This window comes from Electrophorus electricus, chromosome 15 (genome assembly GCF_013358815.1).
Source record: "Electrophorus electricus isolate fEleEle1 chromosome 15, fEleEle1.pri, whole genome shotgun sequence".
Classification (NCBI taxonomy): Eukaryota; Metazoa; Chordata; class Actinopteri; order Gymnotiformes; family Gymnotidae; genus Electrophorus; species Electrophorus electricus.
The window spans coordinates 9,806,578-9,828,059 of NC_049549.1; the positions used below are offsets into that span (position 1 = coordinate 9,806,578).

The 21,482-nt window shown below is 43.5% G+C and overlaps 1 protein-coding gene across 3 annotated transcripts in view; it reads right to left on the minus strand.

Moving 5' to 3' along the window:
• Positions 1 to 21,482, minus strand: part of inppl1a (inositol polyphosphate phosphatase-like 1a) — a 28,343-nt gene that overhangs the window by 3,855 nt on the left and 3,006 nt on the right. For all 3 annotated transcript variants that reach the window (XM_035534044.1, XM_035534046.1, XM_035534045.1), the window contains exons 2-22: positions 15,064 to 15,127; positions 14,443 to 14,584; positions 14,203 to 14,287; positions 13,074 to 13,220; positions 12,813 to 12,903; positions 12,004 to 12,093; positions 11,449 to 11,547; positions 11,141 to 11,291; positions 10,525 to 10,631; positions 10,205 to 10,307; positions 9,371 to 9,567; positions 8,834 to 8,951; positions 6,211 to 6,307; positions 5,466 to 5,604; positions 5,028 to 5,127; positions 2,802 to 2,890; positions 1,537 to 1,618; positions 1,289 to 1,378; positions 985 to 1,098; positions 611 to 787; positions 196 to 351 (exon numbers count right to left, since the gene is read on the minus strand). In XM_035534044.1, coding sequence (XP_035389937.1) covers positions 196 to 351; positions 611 to 787; positions 985 to 1,098; positions 1,289 to 1,378; positions 1,537 to 1,618; positions 2,802 to 2,890; positions 5,028 to 5,127; positions 5,466 to 5,604; positions 6,211 to 6,307; positions 8,834 to 8,951; positions 9,371 to 9,567; positions 10,205 to 10,307; positions 10,525 to 10,631; positions 11,141 to 11,291; positions 11,449 to 11,547; positions 12,004 to 12,093; positions 12,813 to 12,903; positions 13,074 to 13,220; positions 14,203 to 14,287; positions 14,443 to 14,584; positions 15,064 to 15,127 — 2,438 coding nt within the window. The remainder of the gene's footprint in view (positions 1 to 195; positions 352 to 610; positions 788 to 984; positions 1,099 to 1,288; positions 1,379 to 1,536; positions 1,619 to 2,801; positions 2,891 to 5,027; positions 5,128 to 5,465; positions 5,605 to 6,210; positions 6,308 to 8,833; positions 8,952 to 9,370; positions 9,568 to 10,204; positions 10,308 to 10,524; positions 10,632 to 11,140; positions 11,292 to 11,448; positions 11,548 to 12,003; positions 12,094 to 12,812; positions 12,904 to 13,073; positions 13,221 to 14,202; positions 14,288 to 14,442; positions 14,585 to 15,063; positions 15,128 to 21,482) is intronic.

Consider the following 21,482-nt stretch of genomic DNA (forward strand, 5'->3'; position numbering starts at 1 on the left):
ACAGGGATGAATGAATGGATAGGTGGATAAATGAATGGACAAATAATGAATTAATTAACTAATTAACAAACAAATTAAAGAGGTTCATAGAAACGTTGCAGAAAGAAACACTCAACAGAAACCTAAACACAGCTTTTCCACCTTTTGAGTTCTTATGCACTCACACGCACATGTCCAGTACTACAGCGGACATACCGTAGAGCCGCTCTCTGGTGCCCATTCTTTCAGACGGCACTCGGACCCTCATGGAGCCTCGGATGTTCCCTGTCTCCTCTCCACGGTGAGACAGGTATGTGTGGAACTGCTGTGCTGTGCTTCCGATCATAGACTTCAGTGCCAACACACACTCGCCTACAAGCGCACACACACACACACACACACACACACACACACACACACAGCTTGTCTACTCTCAGAAAATCCACCTACACCTACCTCTGTGTACTTTACTTTAAAAATTTGTCTGTGTGTGCGATCAAAATTATATAGACACACATTAAATCAACATATAGGCCATCAGATAGTGAATCCAAACCCCCCCCCCCGCCATGCACACACACACGCTTAGACATACGGACAAATGCACACACCCATGCACACAAACTGTTACCGTAGGACTCGTATCCATCAAGAGACTTGACAGTGAGCAGCAGGTGTTGGTCCTGCAGGTACTCTATATCTGACAGAATGGGCTTCAGGGTGGTGAGCTGCTTAGACGACCAACCCACACGGAGGAAGTTAATGTTATCACTGCTCTGAGAGTCGTTCTCATAGCTCTTCTTAAACTCTACACAGAGAGAGAGTGAGAGAGAGAGAGTAAAACAGAAAAGTCTGTATTAAAGCAGCAAAGAAGTGTGCCATAAATGTCCACAAGGGGGCAGTCACACTACAGCTGCTTTCAAAACATTGACTATTTGAAAGAGGTCCATATCTTCTCAGCAAGGGCCTTAGTTAATGTAATGGATTAACTGAGTTTGAATCTACCCTCCAGACAGGTGGAGTAGAACTCTATGAAGAACTTCGTCCTGCTGGCAGTCTTAACTATGGCTTCAATACTTTCAAACTCTATATACGCCTGCTCTGATGTCTTGGGCAAACCTAAGAGAGAGAGAGAAAGAGAGAGAGAGAGAGAGACCATGTATCGAGGTCTGTACATTGTCATATTAAGATAAAACAAAGGGTTATAGAAAGGATCACTGACAGGAAGCATTTTACAAAAACAGATGACAAGTGTAAACTTGATGTGCACTACAGATGATATATGCAGGTTTTTGTGAATAAGTTGTACCTTTTTTAGAGACAAACTGTGAAGTCACGCCAACCTCAAACGTAGCAAACACAGGGGAGTGGTCACTGGTGACAACGTCATCTGTGCAACCTGAGAGATGGGTAACACAAACAGCATCAATTCAAGGTTCATTCATTTCCTTTTAGGTAAAGCACTGCTTGACTTTATTAACATAAATGTAAGAGAAATGTGAAATACCCAAATAATGCTTATGTATGAGCAATATGCTTTAGGTTGGGAGGTTTTACCATAGGAGTTACAGACAATGTGTGTTTCTGGGTAAGATTTCCACAGGATCCGGTCACACCACGATGGAACATTCGTCCGCATCTGAGAGAGTGAGAGAGAGAGTGAGTGAGAGAGAGTGAGAGAGCGAGCGAGAGAGAGAGAGAGAGAGAGAGAGCTCAAGCAATAGATAGAGCAAAGAAATGCCTTAGTGAGCTTCCTGTTTTACCTTTAGCCCTCAACCACTTTCTGAAATATCAGTTCTGGATGAGACTTGCACTGTTCAGACTGCACTTTTCCATTCACTTTCCCTAAGCCGTTACATCCGATTAAAAATCACAAACACTGAATTGTATAGTGCGAGGTTACTCCAGCACAGATCTTAGAAGCACATACCTACATACAACACAATTTTTAATACTAGTTTTAACTGTAACAGCAAGAGACAAAATACGATTTGAGTTTGAACAGTGAATGAGGTGACAGGGTAGGGGCTGATCTGCTGAAAAACAGCATTCCTGACATCCACAGAGGCTGACACTCAATAATTCACCAAGCAGGAGATGATAACTGCCAAAATCCTGCTTTATTTGATAGTGGATGCGTTTCAGACATTGAATAAAGATGACTGATGATGGCAATGATCTCTAGCTGGGCAGACTGTTGAGTGCAGGCCTTTGGGGATGTTTCAGAATAGATCTGAAGTGTCTGCACACCATCAAGCACATCAAAGGTGATGCGTGCGGTTTTCATTCTGCCCTGAAACACTGCTGGTAGGAGCAAAGGTCCTGTAGTCATCATTGGCGCTCACTGCTTAAGCGGTGTGGCAAACCGCTTAAGATTATGTCTACTGTAAAAACCTTATTCCAGCACAGACTGTTGGATAGGTGATAAACTCGCACTATGCAGTTCAGCGTTTTCCTGCGTTTCTAATCAGAATAAACCTTTTGTGATCTTAATTGGATCTAATGATGCAGGGAAAGTGAATGGAAAGTGCAGTCTGTACAGTGCAAGGCTCCTCCACGTCCTGTTTTAATGCCATTTATTGACCTCTTTATATATATATTTATATATATATATATATATATATATATATATATATATATATATATATATATATATATATATATATATATATATATATATATATATATATAAACGGCTAGAAGCAGGTAATAAAACAAAGCCCTTGTGTTGTGGTTTGGCCCTGTTTTTGTGTTTCCTTCTTCACGTGCCCTGTGGAGGTGCGTGATGTGTCGTCCCCTTTCTGCTTTGCTAGGCAACCTACCCCTGTTGCCTTCTGCTTCTGCCAGACATATGTGTCCCGGGACCCTCTCTCGTACCGGTACGTGGGCGGGTAAGTCATCTCCTCCTCCGCTAAGGAAAAGATAAAAGAAAGCAGACAGGAAGTGAAACGGTGAAACAGTGCGGTTACGGCGACGCAGCTTAAAAAAACCCCCAAAAAAACCAAAAATGAACAGTAGCTGATTGAGTAGTAAAGGCAGAATACAGAGAAGCTGCACATCAGGCACATTTACAAACACTGACTGGGAGAGGCCCAACAGGCACAGAATTCACCAGTATTTACTCAACACCGTAGAAAAAAATGCATTTCATATATTTCATGCCACTTGAAGTACTCCCCCCCCCCCCCATTTAAAGCATTTCTAAAATTTGATGCATTTGAAGAAAGACAAAATGTTATATTATTTGACATTTTGCAAAACATGAATTACAAGTATGTGCATTCTTTTCATTTATTGAAGACATCTGAAGGAAGTATTTATTTTAAATATTATTTCTTAATAAATGTAAGTATTTAAAACCATTCATTTTGAAAATATATTTGTTAATTCTGAACACAACAGTAACTAGATTATTTTAACTACTACAAAAGAAGCGGATCACATTTATGGGTGACTTTAAACTAAAACAAGGATTCCATGTCATACTGACACAAACTCTGAACAGGTTTGGCCATAAAACATCAGGGTGTCAACGACTGGATCAGAAAGCCAGCAATGACCCGGTCTGAGGCTAAAGGCAGAGCCACACACCGCTGCTCCGGTGAAGGACGTCTCTGGCTTAACCAGCTCTTTCAGCACCCGGTGATGGATGCTTGCGTGGGACACAGGTTTGCCAAGCGATGAGCTGGCTCGCCTCTTCTCATCTACCCGGGAAACGACTGACATGCAGCAAGTACGAAACAAAGGGACTTGCCAGAAAGCCTCAGTGATGTCAGACCATCTGCGATGGCAAGCTGGAGGGTATGGGTTCAGCAGCTCATGTTCGAGTGCAAAACCCTTCATCATTACCAGAGAAGACGGGCAGTGGACCGTCATCCTCATAAACTGTTTTCTATTCCATGCGCAGCTGGACTGTCAGAATGTTTCGACCCGATAACGTTTACTGTTAAAAACATGCAGTAAACACTGAGCCTAAGCATTGTTTACATTCCGATAGCCGTCGCTAAAACAGATGCTCCGAAAAAGAAATGTCTCTCTGATTGTCTTGGGCTCTTATTAGTAACTAAAACGTATTTTTTTACATTTATTTTGACTCTACTATTCTATACATCTTATACTTTCTGTAAGAACTTCATAATCAATAATACAGCAATCTAAGACAACTGCTATAGCATGCACCTGACCGGACATTGCAGCAGCTTAGCTGCACTTTAACAAATCCCACTGAAGTCAGAGTAATTGGAAACAGATCATGTTAGCAAATACACACACAAAACTCATTCAAGATCTTGACATCCAACTACATATTAATACTCATTCTTGTACATGAACGCAATCCTGAGAGGGCTCTTCACATGCTGTGGTATTACCCTGACTGCTGCCAACGGCAGTGATGAATCATTCCATGAAACGCTCGTGCGGAACGGCACGCAGCCACATGCAACACCGCTCACGTGTAAGGCACGTTTCAGCTGCACTCCACAAAAGGGATCCTTATTCTCCACCTTTGTTTACAACGCTGATTGTTGACTTCGATTTGGATTAGGCCTAACCTATGCCTAAACCATCACCTGACATTACATTCACCTAACCTAGCTAGTGTTGTGAAACTTTCATTTGATTCCAATTTTATTACATTTTTTATTATTAGGCATTGTGTACATTATATATGTCTTTAAAATGTATTAAGAAAACAAAATGCTTTACCTGTTTCAGATGAATTTCTGTGCACATTTTTACATGGCTTTGTAATATTTCGAATACTTCAAATAAAATGATTCTATTTGTATAGACACAAAAGCAAGTGCAGTTTATTTACTGTGTTACTGATGCGAAGCACCAAAGCCATTTCGCTGCAAACTGTGCACCCTTGTGGAGAATGATATTTTTACTCTAAACGTGAGTGAATGAGCAAACAAGTTACAAGCCAGGTTCATGTCATGCTTTAAAAATAGTTCAAACACATTAAAACCCTATCCTGGAATGCTAATGTATAATGAGCATGGGCATTTAACCCAGCTACGAGGGAAAGGAGGCTGTGTTCCTACCGAAGCGAAGGAAGACCTTGTTCTTCTCTCTCTCCAGATTTAGCTGGTCCACTTTCAGCAGCGGCTCAAACTCCTTCCTGTTTATGTAGTTTAGGATTTCCTGCATGTGTGTGTGTGTGTAGGTGCATGTGTACAGGTGTGTGTATGTTTGTGTAAGAAACACACAGAGAGAGAGAGAGAGAGATTGTATATAAAGCGTCATAAAAATTAACATGAGCACAGAGCAGGATGAATGGCAGAGTTCTCTATAAACTACAATGGCAACTCAAATCACTCAAATCTGAGCAGCTGAAATAATCAAGTTCACTGTGTGTGTGAGACTGTATGTCTATTTGTACATGCACAAGTTATATAGTGTGAATGCACCGCTGTACATTACGTACGTACGTGTGTGTGTGTGAGATATATATATATGTTTGTGTGTGTGTGTGTGTGTACCTGGATGTCCATGTCTAGCCTATAGTTGAGGTCTCCGAACCAGAACAAGTGTGTGAAGCGCAGTGAGATGTCGAACGAGCTCAGCTGTTTGTCCCCCAGTGAAAGCTGCCGCAGGATATCCAGGTAGTTCTGGTTACGCCTACCAAGGTCAAAGGTCAGAGGAAAAATGAAACAAACATTGATCCCCATTTATTTTTCAGTTCAGTCTGTGTGTGTGCGTTCGAGTGCACTTTCAAGCACACAAGTGTGAACCCTAGCCTAGAATACACCCCCCCCCACACACACACACACCTAAAGCCCCTATTCATCGCTTTAAACAGAGGCCAGGGAGAAACAAACGGGTCCTTTAGAAGGCTTGACACTGTGTTGCCATGGCAGCTGTGTTAACAATTTTGTTTTTTTGTTTTAAAACAGAATTTCTTTGGTCTCCTCAGGTTCTCTAAACCAACCATGCAGGCTTTCTGCAGCTTTGGATTACACCAACTCCCCCCAGGGAAAGACATCATGGTGTGCTCCAAAACAAAGCAGAGTCATTTCTTACAGATTACGCAGAACAGAGGTGGACAGAGACTTGAACCCAATCATAAGTAGTGGGAACATTTCCCATGAGGCCTTTTTTTGTATTTGGTGAGTGAAGGCCGATTGCCCTGATAAACAGCTTTAAACAGTTTTCTAAGGTGGTCAAAAACCTTTACTCGGTACTCCAAAATGATGTTTATGCCTTAAAGAGCCTGCATCCTCTTACCTATGGATCTTCTCATTGCCAGATGTCAGGTGGCAGTTAACGAAGCCGAACGAGGTCCCATTAAACATGAAGGACACGCCCACTGCCCCCTTGTTGCCTAAGAGATGGATGTCACCGATGTTTAAATGCATACACAGAACATCATAATGACAACAATGATAAATTACAGCAACAGTCAAATACCAAGACACGGCAAAAACGGTGTTACAAGTCCTGTATTTCCACAGTCACCACTGCTGAAACTGTATCGCTACAGCATTTGAGAGGTTCTGATCGATACCAAGGTGTCCAGAATCAATTTAATTTAATTTTTGTAGCACTTTTAGCAACAGACATCATCTCAAAGCAGCTTTGCAGAAATCCAGATCAAGAGCCCTGATTGGGCAAGCCACAATACGCAGCAGCAAGGAAACTTCCCCGCCATGGCAGGAGAAGGAAACTTTGAGGGGAGCCAGATTCCTCATCTTCTGGACGACACGGGATTTCAAACGCAGCGTGGTCCAGCCTTACCGGTTCGGATGGGTAAAACTGCAAAGCTCAAGTCCAGCAGTGTACCAGTTCCACTGAGAGCTCCTGGTAGGGTGCTTCAGCGATGAGACGGGAAGAGTTGATGATGATGGTGGTGTCCCAGCATACTGGTTGTCAACAGCAACAAGGGACAACGACAACATGGTCCTGTACGTCAGCTTTGTGAAAGCGATGTCTGTATCGGGTAAAAACCAGGCCGGCACAACACGGACAAAAACGCGACAACCTCCCTGGCGAACCTCCGATATGACAAGCTGATAGCTTGGTTGTCCTTTTCACACCTTTTTCTGTCTACATTTGGTGCATCATGTAAATGTTGCAGCTTATCTGCAATGAGTGCGATTGGTCAGGATGCTAATTTAAAAGGTCGATATTCACACAAAGACTAGTGCACAACAGATTATGCAGCAAAACATGTTTTTTGCATGTTGTTCAATTTTGCATTTGGATTTGGCATGGTGGGTTCAAGATCGTGTTGCTCATAGCCATGAAGACAAAATGACAGGCAAAGCAACTAAACAGCTCAAGAATCAGGATGTCCTCTTCCACATGTACATGTCTGCACATATGTGTCTCTTCTAGTGAGAGATAACTGGGACTTTCCTAATCACTTGCAGTGTTACAGGCCACTGTGTCAAGGCTGTTAGTGAGTGTTGACTACTGATGACTCCCCGTTCCTAGTGTAGTGAAAGGTTGGTCATGAAACTGCAATTTAATGTAATTATCAAAACTTTATATCAAATACACCAACAGGTAAGAATATGAAGAGGCATTCAGGGTAGACAAAAATTGCGTATCTAAATGAAAAGATTCAGTTGTGCAAGCAAAGTGCTTCTGAATCAGCAGGAGGATTTATATATGGAACATCAACCTTTTCATATACAAACTTGTTCCTCCTCAGAGGTCAGTTGTGTCCACCCTGATGAGGAGGACACAACTGACCTCGCTACATGTCAATCATTTAAAAAAACAAACAAACAAAAAAACAAACAAAAAAAACAGACACAAAACAATGTCAAGAGATCTGAATATGACTGGTCTGTCTGGAAGGTTGACTAGAACAAAGGTATTCCTGAAGACTAAACATATCAAAGCACATCTGGAGCTTTGTGTCAGATGAGAGAATAATGGAGATTTTTGGCCATAATTCAAAACAAGCACCATCCCAACAGTGAAGCATGGGATATGCTTTTCCGCAGCAGGGACTGGGCGTCTTGTTAAACCTGAAGCGAGAACCGAAGGTGTAAAATACAGTGAAGTACAAGAAGATGGCCTACTTCAGTCTGCTAAGAAGCTACAGCTTGAGAGAAAGTTCACATTTCAGCAGGACACTGACCCTTAACACAAGGCCAAAGCAATACAGGTTTGGCTGAAAAAAAAAAAAAAAAAGGGAATGTTTTACAAGGACCAAGTCAAAGTCCAGATCTGTGGCACTATTTGAAAATTGACGTCCACAAGCATCATCCAACCAACAAAGTCCGGGAGCAAAGCTGCCAAGACGAATGGGTGAGAAAATCACTCCCAGCCAGCATTCACAGTTGGTAGAAACTTGGGGCATTTTTACATTTGATCTTTTTTCCAGACCCAGGTCCGTGTGCTCCGTGAGTTCGGTACGTTTAGTCGAATGCAAAAGCCGTTTTCCTTCCTATCATTTTGCGAACCTGCATGCAGAAAAGTGACGTGTGGAACTGTGTACTCGATCCGCAGTTCGGATATTTGTAAAAGCAAACCAGTAAAAATGATTCCCTCCCACAAACGAAGAATCAGAATCAGTTCTGGGTGCGGACTCGTGTATTCGGCTGTGAAAACACCCTTACTTTAACAGAGGTAAAGCTGTTAATGCAACAAAATGTGGGCCCAAGTATTAGTCTAAAGGGGTTGAGTACTTATGCAAGCAGCATTTTTTAAAATCTAGTAAGAATGAATTTTAATTTTGAAAGTTTAAATTAAGAATATATTGGTTTATAATATAAATACAGAATGGCACAATCTGTGTTTTTAATCCAGGCAAAAATGATGATTTAAGGGGTTTCAACACTATTGCAAGGCACTGTAAAAGGGTTGTTTTCAGGTTGTGTATGCACAGAATTCTGACCCAGGGTGTTGGCAATCCCCGTTTTGACACTGGACATTCCCACGTGGCTGATCCGATTCTCATGCTCTGGTTTCACGAGAACTACAATCTTTATGTTCCACAGAGTCTGCACTGCAACCTGAGAAAGAGAGAGAGAGCGAGAGAGAGAGAGAGAGAGAAAAACAGACCCCTTATCACACAGTCAACTGGTCAAACACAGGCTTTGTGCTGGAGACAATAATGTATGTGGAAAGGTTTAGCCACATAATTGACACTGTTCCCCTTGGATCACAGCAGATCAAAACAGCCTAGGAAAAAGGTTCTACAAACAGAAACTCGACAGAACTAACATAATAAAAACAACCCAAACAAACAGCATAAACATGCACCAGACACACAAGCAGGACTGCATACTGCTGGCTCCATCGTAAGGTAGACTACTCAAGGTCTTATTTTTCATGTCTATAGTACAGATGTTTTCCATCCAACACATCTCCCTCCACGTGGTCTTCTCTGGCTTGCTCTCCATCCCTTTATTTCTCTCTCTCTCTCTCTCACCGGTTTGTAGTCGAGCTCAGTGTAGTCTCGGAGTGCAGCCCGGAGGTTCTCCACCCACTCCTTGTCGCAGACGGAGTTCTCCTGGGTGCCAAACACGTAGATGTCATGAGGAATCGTGACAGTCATCTCATCCAGAGTTTTCCCCAAACCTCGCGACAGAAGCCATGAGCCTATGGCCTTAGGGGAAGGAACGCTACCTGCATATATGCATATATGCACACACACACACACACACACACACACACACACACACACACACACACACACACACACACACACACACACACACACACACACACACACACACACACACACACACACACACGAGAGAGAGAGAGAGAGAGAGAGAGAGCCAGAGAGAGAGCAAGCAACAGAGAGAAGGTAAAGAAACACCATTAGTGGACTTCCTGTTTTACCCTTAGGCCTCAAACACTTCCTGTGTCAAAGGTGAAGCAGGAGGAAGGAGACACCTTTTCCCCACGATATAAAACACATTATGGATTTCCTCTTTAGCTGTGTAAGACTAGAACATTCATGAGGATATGGTATGTCTTTAGTATTATGTGACGTTGTCTAAACCAAAGCCTGGGTCCTGTATGGCCCATAAACACAATATCGTGCTGAAGTTGGCTGCAATGCATTTACCAGGAGTGTCCAATACCTAGAGGATGAGTGGCCAATACAGTGGAAAACAGCAATAAGTAGTCAGTGTTTATCAGTTTAGTAGTTTTCCGGTGTTTATCTGCAATGTGCTTGCAGATTAAAGTGTACATTCCTGGCATCTAACACATTACTTGTTGTGCACCTCTGTGTGTGTGCGCACGTGTGCTTTACCCATGTTCCATGTCCCGATAAACACGGAAATCATGTCAGGCTCATCCTGGTTGGAATGTTTGTTCTTCATCAGCTGCAGGAGCTGGCAGAATGCCTCTCGTTTCTAAACACCATGAGGGCAACAAACGGAGTATTTGATATTCTGCTAGTGTTTTTTCAATGAACGTGTGTCTGAGAACATGCATAGGTTCGCTAAGTTAATGTTCTCTGTGTTTATAGTTCTATATTTAAACGGACCAAAATTTTGTTAATTAAAATGGGCCTTTATTTTTAAGGACAAAACAATATTTACGTAATAGACAGATGTTTGTGTGTCTCACTTTAGCACTGGCAAAAATGAAGTCTTTCCTCTGACTCCTGTCTTTCTCTTTCTCGAACACGATGCCCAGTTTACTGGGCATCCGCTGGGACTTTATCAGCTGCCGGACTACTCATCAGACACACACGCGCACACACACGCACACGCAGTGTGAGAGCAACACAACAGAAAATCTTATTAGCTTCATAAAACAGACAATATTTTAATTCCTCAAATCCAATAATCTGGGTGAGATGTTCTACAATAAGACGGAGAAGCAGACAGTCCTCTAAAGGCTGCTGTTATATGCTGCAGCTGGTTCAGTGGACCTGGTTTAAGCCCACTGAAAGTGATGCATCACTATCAGAGCTGGTTAAGAACACCAATATTACTGCTAACCGGTATTATTGCCAGAAATAATTCAGCAGATAAGGCAGAATGACCTTCCATGACCTAAAGAGCTACAGCTGGGAGTACTGGGACTGTGCCTTTTATGAAAGGACAAACACATAGTGGAGAACACACACTATCCTACATGATGAACTTCATCGCTCTCTCTCCATCCTACATGATTTTTATCCCCCTGTCGAACACCTCTTCATCATGCATGCTTCTCCCCCTCCGCCCAACCCCCTCACTCTTGTCATGGGTGAAGGTGGCCCAGTCTTCCTGAGAGTCCTTCATCTTCTTCATCACCACTAGTTTGCCGCCCTCCACGTCCACGCTGAGGGTGTGCTTCTGGCTCTTCCCTATCTTAGTCAGATCAGCCAGGTACACGTCTAGTTTTACCTGCCCAACAAACGCAGGCGCGCGCGCGCACACACAGAAACCGAAGCTTTGATTGCACTGCCCATGCAATTATGCCTGCAATTGCTTGTGGTGTGGTGTGGTGTGGTGTGTGTGTGTGTGTGTGTGGTGTGTGTGTGGTGTGGTGTGTGTGTGTTACCTCAAAGGCCTGGACAGGAATGGCTTTGCTGTGCCGGGGCGACAGCTGAGAGGGGATAGAGGGAACAGCCACACTCATATCCTGCAGAGCCTTCAGAGCCTAGAGAGAGAGAGAGAGAGAGGGAGATGGAGAGGGAGAGGGAGAGGGAGAGGGGGAGAGGGAGAGGGAGAGGGAGAGGGAGAGGGAGAGGGAGAGGGAGAGGGAGAGAGAGAGGGAGAGGGAGAGGGAGAGGGGGAGGGAGAGAGGGAGGGAGAGAGAGAGAGAAGGGGAGAGGGAGAGGGAGAGGGGGAGAGGGAGAGGGAGAGGGAGAGGGAGAGGGAGAGGGAGAGGGAGAGGGAGAGGGAGAGGGAGAGGGAGAGGGGGAGGGAGAGAGGGAGGGAGAGGGAGAGGGAGAGGGAGAAAGGGGGACGAGGTAAAACGACAGAAGGGAGTAAAAGTAAAATTGTTTTCTTTCATGCAACCCATATGTGACACACATAAGCAAGCATGCCTACGTAGAACTAGTGACCTGTAACGCAGATGGTTGCGTGTGAGTGCGTGTGTGTATTTACATACTTTTCTCTCTATGGAGCTCAGCAGGTCTTTAAGGATGGACAGTTTAGTAACCAGATGCTCCAGCTCCTGATCTCCACCCTGACTCACAGACTGAAAGAGGCAGCGAGAGAGAGACAGGCGAGAGGAATTTCAGCAAAACATCAATACTGAAATCTATAAAGAAGGCAGTGCTGTGGAGGAGCCATGAATGTGCTGCTGTGAAACACTCCAGGACGCAATCGCTCCTCTGTCTAGAGCCTCAGTCCGTTACTGTCCACCTGTAGCAGATACAAACCAGCTCACTGTGCCATTGATCGCGCCTTGTGTTACACACTGCATAAACACGTGCGCATGCATACACACCCGCACACACCTACACTCCATTTCTCTAACTGAGGAAAGAATATGACGAGGCCCCTCTGTGTCTCAACTGCGAGTCACGGTGAGAGAGCAAGAGACCGAGACGGGCAAGAGGAAACTCGTGGTAGGCCGTTACTGGTATTTCCATGAAAAGAGGCACTTGAAAAGAGGCGAGTACTTAAATGAGTCTACCCCCCCCCCACCAGTAAACATGAGCTCGTCCAGCTAAATATACCTTGCTGCCTTTGTTGGAGTAGGGTTACAGGTTTAGCCGTGTTTTCCTAAGTGAAGGTGTGTGTGGCGTTTGCCATGGTCCAGTACATTAACTTGAGGACATTGTGAATCCTTTTTAAATAACCCTTCACTGACTGAGCGCATACTTTATGTACCACACACACACACACACACACACACACACACACACACACACACACACACACACACACAATAATATAAATAAGAACGGACACCTGCTGAATCATCCTGGAGAGCATGGAGGCACTCTGTTGATCGAAGACTTTAGACAAAATCTCCAGGCCAGACAGCACCTTATCCACCTCTCTAGAGAGATAGGGAGGGAGAGACAGGGGGGTGGGTGCGTGCAGTTAAGGTCAGAGAAAAATACATTTCAAAGGAAGCAGGGGATAAAAAGTATCCTAGTACGTGTGTGTGTGTGTGGGGGGGGGGGGGGGGGTGTTGTCTCTTAACGGTCTGTAAACGTGGGTGTGTACCCATGCAAGCGCTTGCAGGACGACACCAGTGTTTTGTTGAGATGTGGGAGGCTGCTGGCACCCTGTTTCACGGCCTCCAGGTCCAACGCATAGCTGCCCTTCAGATACTCATGTGAGATGGTGCTCAACCCATTACCTACTGGAGCACTGCAGGGGGGGAGAAAAACGCACGCAGATCAAACATTTCTCAAGTCTCCTTGTGACGTGACGCATCTAAACCCGAACCCGGGGCTCTGCCATGTCCTGCGCGCAACCCACTTCCCACACTAATGCACTGTACCATGACAGGCTAAAGTGAGACATAATAATAATAGTAATAATGATAGTACTAATAATGACAACATTCTTATAATAAAGAATATTATAAGACACTGTATCTCTGGTATCTGTTATGGTCATTCACTGTCCCTCAGACTGTGGAAGGAGTGAACGTTCGGCGCTGCCAGTGCGTTGAGCTCTTCATGTTCACCAAGAACATACGGTCACTTCTCCTCGTGGAGATTTTAAACTCCAGCAATATGTGACTCATTTTGTTAAAGAACTTGGGTATAATGTGAGTAATTTGGACATTAAGTTAGGAAGTGCAGCTCGCTCTTGATCTAGTCCTGCTGGCACAATCTCCGCTCTTTAGGTAAGCAGGGCTGTTCATGTCTGCCAGTCGTTAAGGCCAGGCGGAGGTCACTGTCTCTGTACCTGGTCAGGGTGGACCTCAGTTTTAGATCAGACAGCGTGCTTAGGTAATCTGCCACACTGTACTGTTGCTTAGGGCCAGAGAATTATATGATTTTTGATTATATATATATATATATATATATATATATATATATATATATATATATATATATATATATATATATAAATAATATATGAATGAGAGAGAGAGAGAGAGAGAGAGAGAGTTTTGTCTGAGTTGCTTTGTATTTACGTCCAACAAAACGGTGGTAACGTTTTTCCCCCAACAGTGCTAACGTCACTCCAGATGTCTGAGCTAGCTATGGGAAACCTATCGGAACAGGAGTTCATTCAGCCCTGCGTGACGGATTTGACAAGAGGATGGGAGGAGGAGTACTGGGCTCTGTACATTCCTTCCTGGATTGGATCAAGGCCAAAGAAAAGGGGAGGGGCTTACCTTTCAGAGGGTGCCTCTGTACTGAGAAGGGAGGAGCCACAGGACCCAGAACGAGGAGGGAGGGGGGGTTTATCGTCCTCTCCGTCTGTAAGAGACACATGCCCCCCCCCCACAAATGTGCACGTGTGAACACACCCACATGCACGTACAAATAGTGTGTGATGCTTAAACGACATCTGGGCCTTCTCTGCTCTCTTTTCATTTCACAAAGTTTAGTGGTGTGTGAGTGTGCACACACACCTGAGTAGTCTCTCTCCTCTGCACTCTCCTCTCTCTCCACAGGCAACAGCAGGGTGGTGACAAGTCCCTGACTGGGCTGCAGGTACAGCTGGATGAGCTCCGGGAGAGTCTTAAACCTCTTGGGCTGAACCCCCTGGGATGTCTACACACACACACACACACACACACACACACGTAGACGCATGCGCAGCGCCATCAGAACTGTCTCTACACAGACATGGCTAATATCTGGGTCATTTCACCCATAGCCACCAGGGACAGTGCGAAACCAACAAGACTATAGGAGCATATTAGGGTTAGGGTTCGGGTGGTTGTGTAAATTACGGATAGGTAGATTTGTGCGTGTGTGTGTGTGTGTGTGTGTGTGTGTGTGTGTGTGTGTGTTAGGTCTATGTGCAAGAATTATAGAGGACTGATAGACAGAGGGTGGCACGCACATATGTGTGTTATGCATGTGTTATGGATATGTAGTGAAGAGATTAGTATTCCCAGCTGTTGAGGCCAGCCATGAGAACAAAGACTCCTGTCTTTCTATAGCTGCACACACACACACACACACACACACACACACACACAATCTTTTACACAAACACAAACTCTTTTTCGCATGCACTCACTCACCTGTACGGCAAGGAAATTTTCTTCATCTGGTAAAATCCTGTAAGTATGAACATGTTTCTGAAACCTAGAGAGACAGAATGAATCAGTTTAGCATCTTACAGAGAATACCAGGTCAAGCATTCCACCGAGGCCACAATACCATACAAATACATGCAAGATTCGGCACGGTTTACTGAATCATAAGCTCAAAGGTTTCCATTTACACCAGGTTCAAGAAATTGTGAGATAATGCATGAGTCTCATGGCCATGCGTGCGTGTGGGAGAGAGCTACGTCTATATGATTAAACCTGTTGATGTCAGTCAAACTTGGAAATGCTCGTAACGTGTTCTTACTTTCTCCCCCCTCTTTCTCTCTCACAAGCACAAAGAGACCAGTAAAGTTTTGACTACCAAATGCGTGTGTGCGCGCACACACACCAGTTCCCCTTCACTGGTCTCAAATCCCCCACAAACAGGCTGTTAAGCAAAAGGCCCGTGAACCACGGGTTTTGGTAGCTAAATGGGCTGTGTATGAGGCTGCGTGCACCTGTCAGTCTCCCAGCATTTACATAAGCATGGGTCCCTCTCCAGCTGCAGTTAAACATAGGGAGGCTAGGACCGGCCGCGTCTGATTAGATCATATGTTTAATCACGGTCCCATGTATCTCAGCAACAGACAATTTCGAAGCAAGTTTTGGTTTTGGTTGAATAATGAATCCTCAAAACTGTGGCCATGTGAGTGCTCCCATGTTCTCACACAGCCTTGGTTCTGACTGTTGTGTGTGGAGTTTCATTATGACACATACACACACAGTTACAGCTTGCCTGGGTAATCAGCCACGCTATTTGCAGCAAGCTTCAAACAGCAAACAGCTCTGGTCTTAAACAAATAGTGTCAAAGCTTTTAGCATCACGCATGGCTAATGAGGGGCAGGACTGAACTGATCAGGAATTCTACCACCACGCATGGCTAATGAGGGGCGGGACTGAACTAAATCAGGAATACTACAACCAAGCAGGACTGATCATTGAACATTTTTTATTACATACGACCTACCACCTCTCATTTTTAGCTCCTCCTAAAATGTACATAATTTCCCAAAATTAAACACTGGTTGTGGTGAGGACTTTTTAAAAAAGATTTATGTTTCACATCTGCATATTTGCATGTTTCATGGTGTGTGAATACCACATGTCCAGTGTTTTCTTCATTACTTGTCATGTTTGTAAACAGTATATGTGGTAAAGAGGGCCCCTGGAACAAAAGCCATTTTGGCTTCAGTTGGGGTTGGAGCACACATAACCATGAACTAAGCTAGCTAAGGAACTCAAAGGTTAAAAAAAAAAGAACACACACAACTTAAACACCAAATACTTTAGGCTTTCTTAGCGTTGCAGACTCCACTAATATGTGATATGTTCACTGATTTCAGAAGCATTCCCTACACTGCTACTGTAGTTCATACCACTTTCATTTCTAATTGGAAGCTTTAACTTTGTATTTGTGTGTGTGTGTTAATGTACTTTTGAACTGTCCATGTAGTTGTGTGGGTCTGTTTATTAGTGTGAAGCATGCATGTTTATTGAATCCAGTTTCAAGCTTTCATTGCACAGGTGAGTTGTAATTCCTTCTAGTTTTGCATTTAAACCCCAAATGGGTCTAAACACGTAAGCACCCCCACACACCCTGTGCCAGCTGCCCTCTGCTACATAATTAATCAGGTGTCTGTGCTATGGGGGGGTGTTGCTATGACTACAGAAACAGCAGATTAAGAGCAGACATCATCAAACTCTCCACTCCAAAAAAAACCCCCAAACAAACAAAACATGCCACAGTAAGCGAGTGGTCTCAGGACTTCTCCAAATTCTCCCATGAGTTCACCTTATTGTTAGAAATCAAGGCATTGTTATGACCTACCAAAGAAAACTAGCATTGATCCAGACCCCACAGGCTAATCTTTGACCATGTCAACTGTGAACATTCATATTAAGTATTTTCATTATATTCTAGGCATATGTTGAAATGTAGTCGAAACATTGCAGTCTATGTAACGCAGCCCTAATGGTAAATGTGATGGTGCCTTCTCCGCATTTCTTTTTTATTCACATGTATTTACAGTGAGCCATAATGTCTTTTGTTTAAATTCTGATGCATCTACTTTCAGAGTTTGGTGGAGCTGAGAATGTGAGGACATAAGGCCCATGGGCCATTTGCCGCTTAGTAAATGAGTCATTCCTAAGTAGAAGTACCCTCTGTAGGTTCCGGAGGCATGGTATAAGAGTGTTCATTATTTGAAGGTTAATTCAGGCGTGCTTGAAGAGTTAGTAAGGAACTCCAAGGGTTTGTAATAAATCACCTTATAATGCACCTGGCTTAGGTAGCATTAATGTAGATGTAGAGCTTTTTATGTCATCTTAGGCTTGCTTGCCTACTGAAAAGTTATTGAAACCACCACCACCACCTTGCCTTTGCTTTGGCCTTACACACACACACACACACAAAACCTTAAAACCAGTAGAGCACATTACGTTTCCACAGCAACACTACTGAAAGCTTGTGTCCTCACAGAAACCCATGTTGACACAAATGAATGTAATCTGCACTAGTAGATTAAGAGGGTTAGAGCAGCCACAGCCTGTCGTTGGCCGGCAGGAAAGAAATATCACTGCTTACAAGTGCAGGTACCGTAACTTGTCCAGCTGACAATTCAACAAATAGCCGAATAAGGTCTCGCATCATATAAACACAACACAGAATTAGAAAAGCTCTCTGGTCAAAAATGTAGACACATTCTCTTCCTCATCTGACGCATATCAATCTTTAAACCCAACCACATGCAATGGGCCTCAGTACACAGGCTGTGCCAACTGCAATTTAACTAGCATTTGAAAATAAAACCCCAACGGCAAAGATGAGGAACTGAGAAAGATTTCCAGCTGATAGGTAATTTTCACATTTCTGCTGAACAAGAATATTCTGTGGTATTCTTTACCTGGAATTTAATGACAACAAACCATGCAAGTGAGGAACATTTCTCTACTTCAACGTTTAATAGCAACAGGACCAAAACCGACCAGTAAAAAGTGCATATCCAATACAAGCAGTGCTATTATCTTTCCTCAGTGTTTCCAAAATGAAGCATTCTTTGCCTAAATTGCAGATATTTTCCTTCTGCTTTTTTGGGCTTAAAATGCACGAGTATCTTGTGCTCCAAAGTATTTTAAAGTATTTGTTAAGAGTTATGACTGGCTAAAATCTGCAGATCCTAGTTCCTGTTTCCGCTGGATTCTTCAGGTCACAGACGGGTTCTTGCACTCACTTAAAAGTCAAGAAAAAAAAATAAAAATCAACAAAAGGAAGCGTGAGAGCAGTAGCACCACTTGCAGAGTAGCTTACACAGTGTGTGTGTCTACCACAGACAGATCATGCCTATGGGATCCTCCCTACGCAATTCCAGTTCGAGTCTGTAGCGTTTACGCCGCCAGATATTCCATTGTGAGGACAATGTCTAAGATCATATAATCTTATTGTCATACCACTGCTCAGACAAAACATTTCCCTTGAAGAAGAAGAGGGAGGGGAAAAAAAAAATTAAAAAAAAAAAACGAAAACAAAACCACTTGCGTGACTTATTGGCAACTCTTTGAAATCAAAACAGGGCTACAACACATTCATGGGGTTATTCCAGTCTGTCTACGCCCCCCCCCCCCACAGAGAACAACTGTGGCATTTGTGGTCAAAAACATCCTATTTAGGAATAAATCATAGAACCTTTATCTGGGGAAATACTGAGATGCATTTATGAAGGTTTTTTTCCCTTTCTGGCAAGCTTTTCGACTACTTTGCTACTATGAAAGTGGCATTGCCTTGCATCAAGACAGTCACCTCATTGTGAGGTGAGCTCAGTAATGTTCGGACTATTCAAAAACAGGCAGAGCTCAGTAATCAGAATCAACTGCAAATCAGGTGGCCTTTATTTTGATGGTTGCCCTCAGTGTCCATTTTAGAGTGCGAAACCTCAGGCAACACGTGAGCAGGGAAAACTGCTTCTCTCCCCCACCCCCCGAAAACATTGGTGGAAACTCAGGACTACATTGTGGAATTGTGCCAGGTGAATAAAAGCACTGCTCATTGAACCCAAGAAGAAACAAAATCTCATTTCTCTGCTCCCTGTAAAAACATCTGATTTTAAATAAAGCCTGATGGACCGATCTCCCACATGAGCAGATCAGGCCTTGTTAAAGTGCAATGAAAACAAGCAGGAGGATGAACGTTTGAGCAGGGCCACCTGGGGAGAGCGTAGAAGTGCTCCATGTAAACACCGTTGTGTTGCAGGAAGCTGGTTACATATCAACGCAAACAGGCAAAGGGAGAGTGTTCTAACTGAGACACTTGTGGCGCTTTGTAGGGTGGGTGGGTGGGGAGGTCTGGGTGAATGTTGGCTTTGTATATACTGTAAACAAAAGCTTGTTAGATTTCCCCCCCGATAGATTAAAAGTTCTACCACTTCTGAAGCCCTCCTCAAGCATTTATATCATCATCATCATCATATTTATGCTACAGCTCAGATATCTACTCTGGCCAGCCTTTTACCAACCTTGGGCATTTTCTTCCATGACATGAGAAGGCCAGTTTGTCTATGTTTAGGAAGACTTATGTCGTGTACACTTTCAATGAGTTTCTACCTCTACCATAACTCAAAATGTTATCCCTCTCGGTAAAGTAATGCTGACAGCAACTTAACTAATAAATACATAAATGTGTTGACAGAAATTCCTAAGTATCGATATTATCAATGTCATGATTAACTGTTGCAGCCCTGAACATGGTGGTGTTTTTAAGTCAAGCATGAATCATGAATCACTGAGGAACCACTGATATGCACCAATGAGGGCTCTGGGAACAGACTTCCCTGATGAGTGCTCCTTGAGCAATCTGATGACTTAGTCTGTGGCACATTATTAATAATGTGCTACCTCTGTCCATCACATAACTGCAGCAGATCTAGTGTCCATCAAATAATGGCCATCATAAGCCTTGCCATAATGATCCAGCCCTTCCAGATGCACATATGGTGCCACATGTCATCTACAGCGAAAGCATAAATCAGGTCAAAGAAGCCTATTCGTTCATCAGATGTTTAAACCAATTTACCGTGTAGACACGTTAATGTGAACGCAAATACCCTCACTCTCAGCTCTGGGCTCCAGAAATGAGGCAGAATGAATCCCAAAGAAATAATCCCAGCTACCAAGAAACATTTCAGTGAGCAAGATAATGACAGCCATCTTATACAACATACTTCTACCCATCTCTACATCTCTCTCTCACTCTCACACACACACGGTGTGTAGCCATCTCAGGACCAGATGAATGCCACTGCGCCTTGTCATTTAAAGACGATACAGCAGCTAACCACCTTAGACAGGAATTCATTTAAAAGACGGATGATTGTACTTGTGATGGAAACAGACCAAGAAGTCTTTCCCTTAACCACACAGCACCAAGCGCAGTGCACTGGCTGTGCTTATGCAGACACCTCTGAGGGTTGCATGGGAACATAACCTCTCCTTTTAAAGCCTAGTGCCTTGCATGCACAAAACAACAGTTTTTTAAACAGTTACATTTTATTAAAGCTAAAGCAGCATCAAAAAATGAAGTCTCACAAACTTGAGAGGCGAGTGGCACAATGAGGAGCAAAGGTTTGAATGGGCTTCACCTAGTGATCACGCTGCTAAATACAGTAGCTACCCAATGGAGCTGAAAGTGGAGAAAATACGTCCACTATAAAAAAAAAACAAAAACAAAAACCCTTCATAGAAGACAAGTTGCTATTTATCTTAGCTATGCCACTCAGCTAGGCTATAGTTGATGTGGCCAAAGTGAATCCAGGGATTTTACATACCACCATGTTTAGTCTATTCCTGGAACACTGAACATTTCATTTAGAAATAAAAACACTGCTAAATTTTAAATCATTATATTCAAACAAGGTTGGATTTTAATAAGATGTTTGCATCGCTTCCTGTACTTCCTTGTTGGGCATGAATCCAAAATGAGATAAATGCACTATAAAAACCCCATCATCCACCTGGATGATAAAAACAGCCATCAATCGAGAGCTACGTTGCGCTGCATCTCACGGCCACAAACGCCTCCAATTCTTCCGGTAGATGCCAGCTCCACTCCGTTGGGCTCTCACCCCAAGTAGTTTTGGTTCTGCAAAAGCAGACTGGCTTTCCCAGAACAAGGCCAAAACCAAGTGCTGTGATCACATGAGAGTGGAATGTCTTCGGTCAGACTGCATGTTTGGCGTCAAACAAGGGAGGAGCGCAATGGAACACATGACCACAAACAAATCTGGAGGTGGATTAGTGATGCTCCGGGGCCTTCTGTTCAGTATCACGGAGTACAGGTCTGGGCATTTCCAGGAATTTA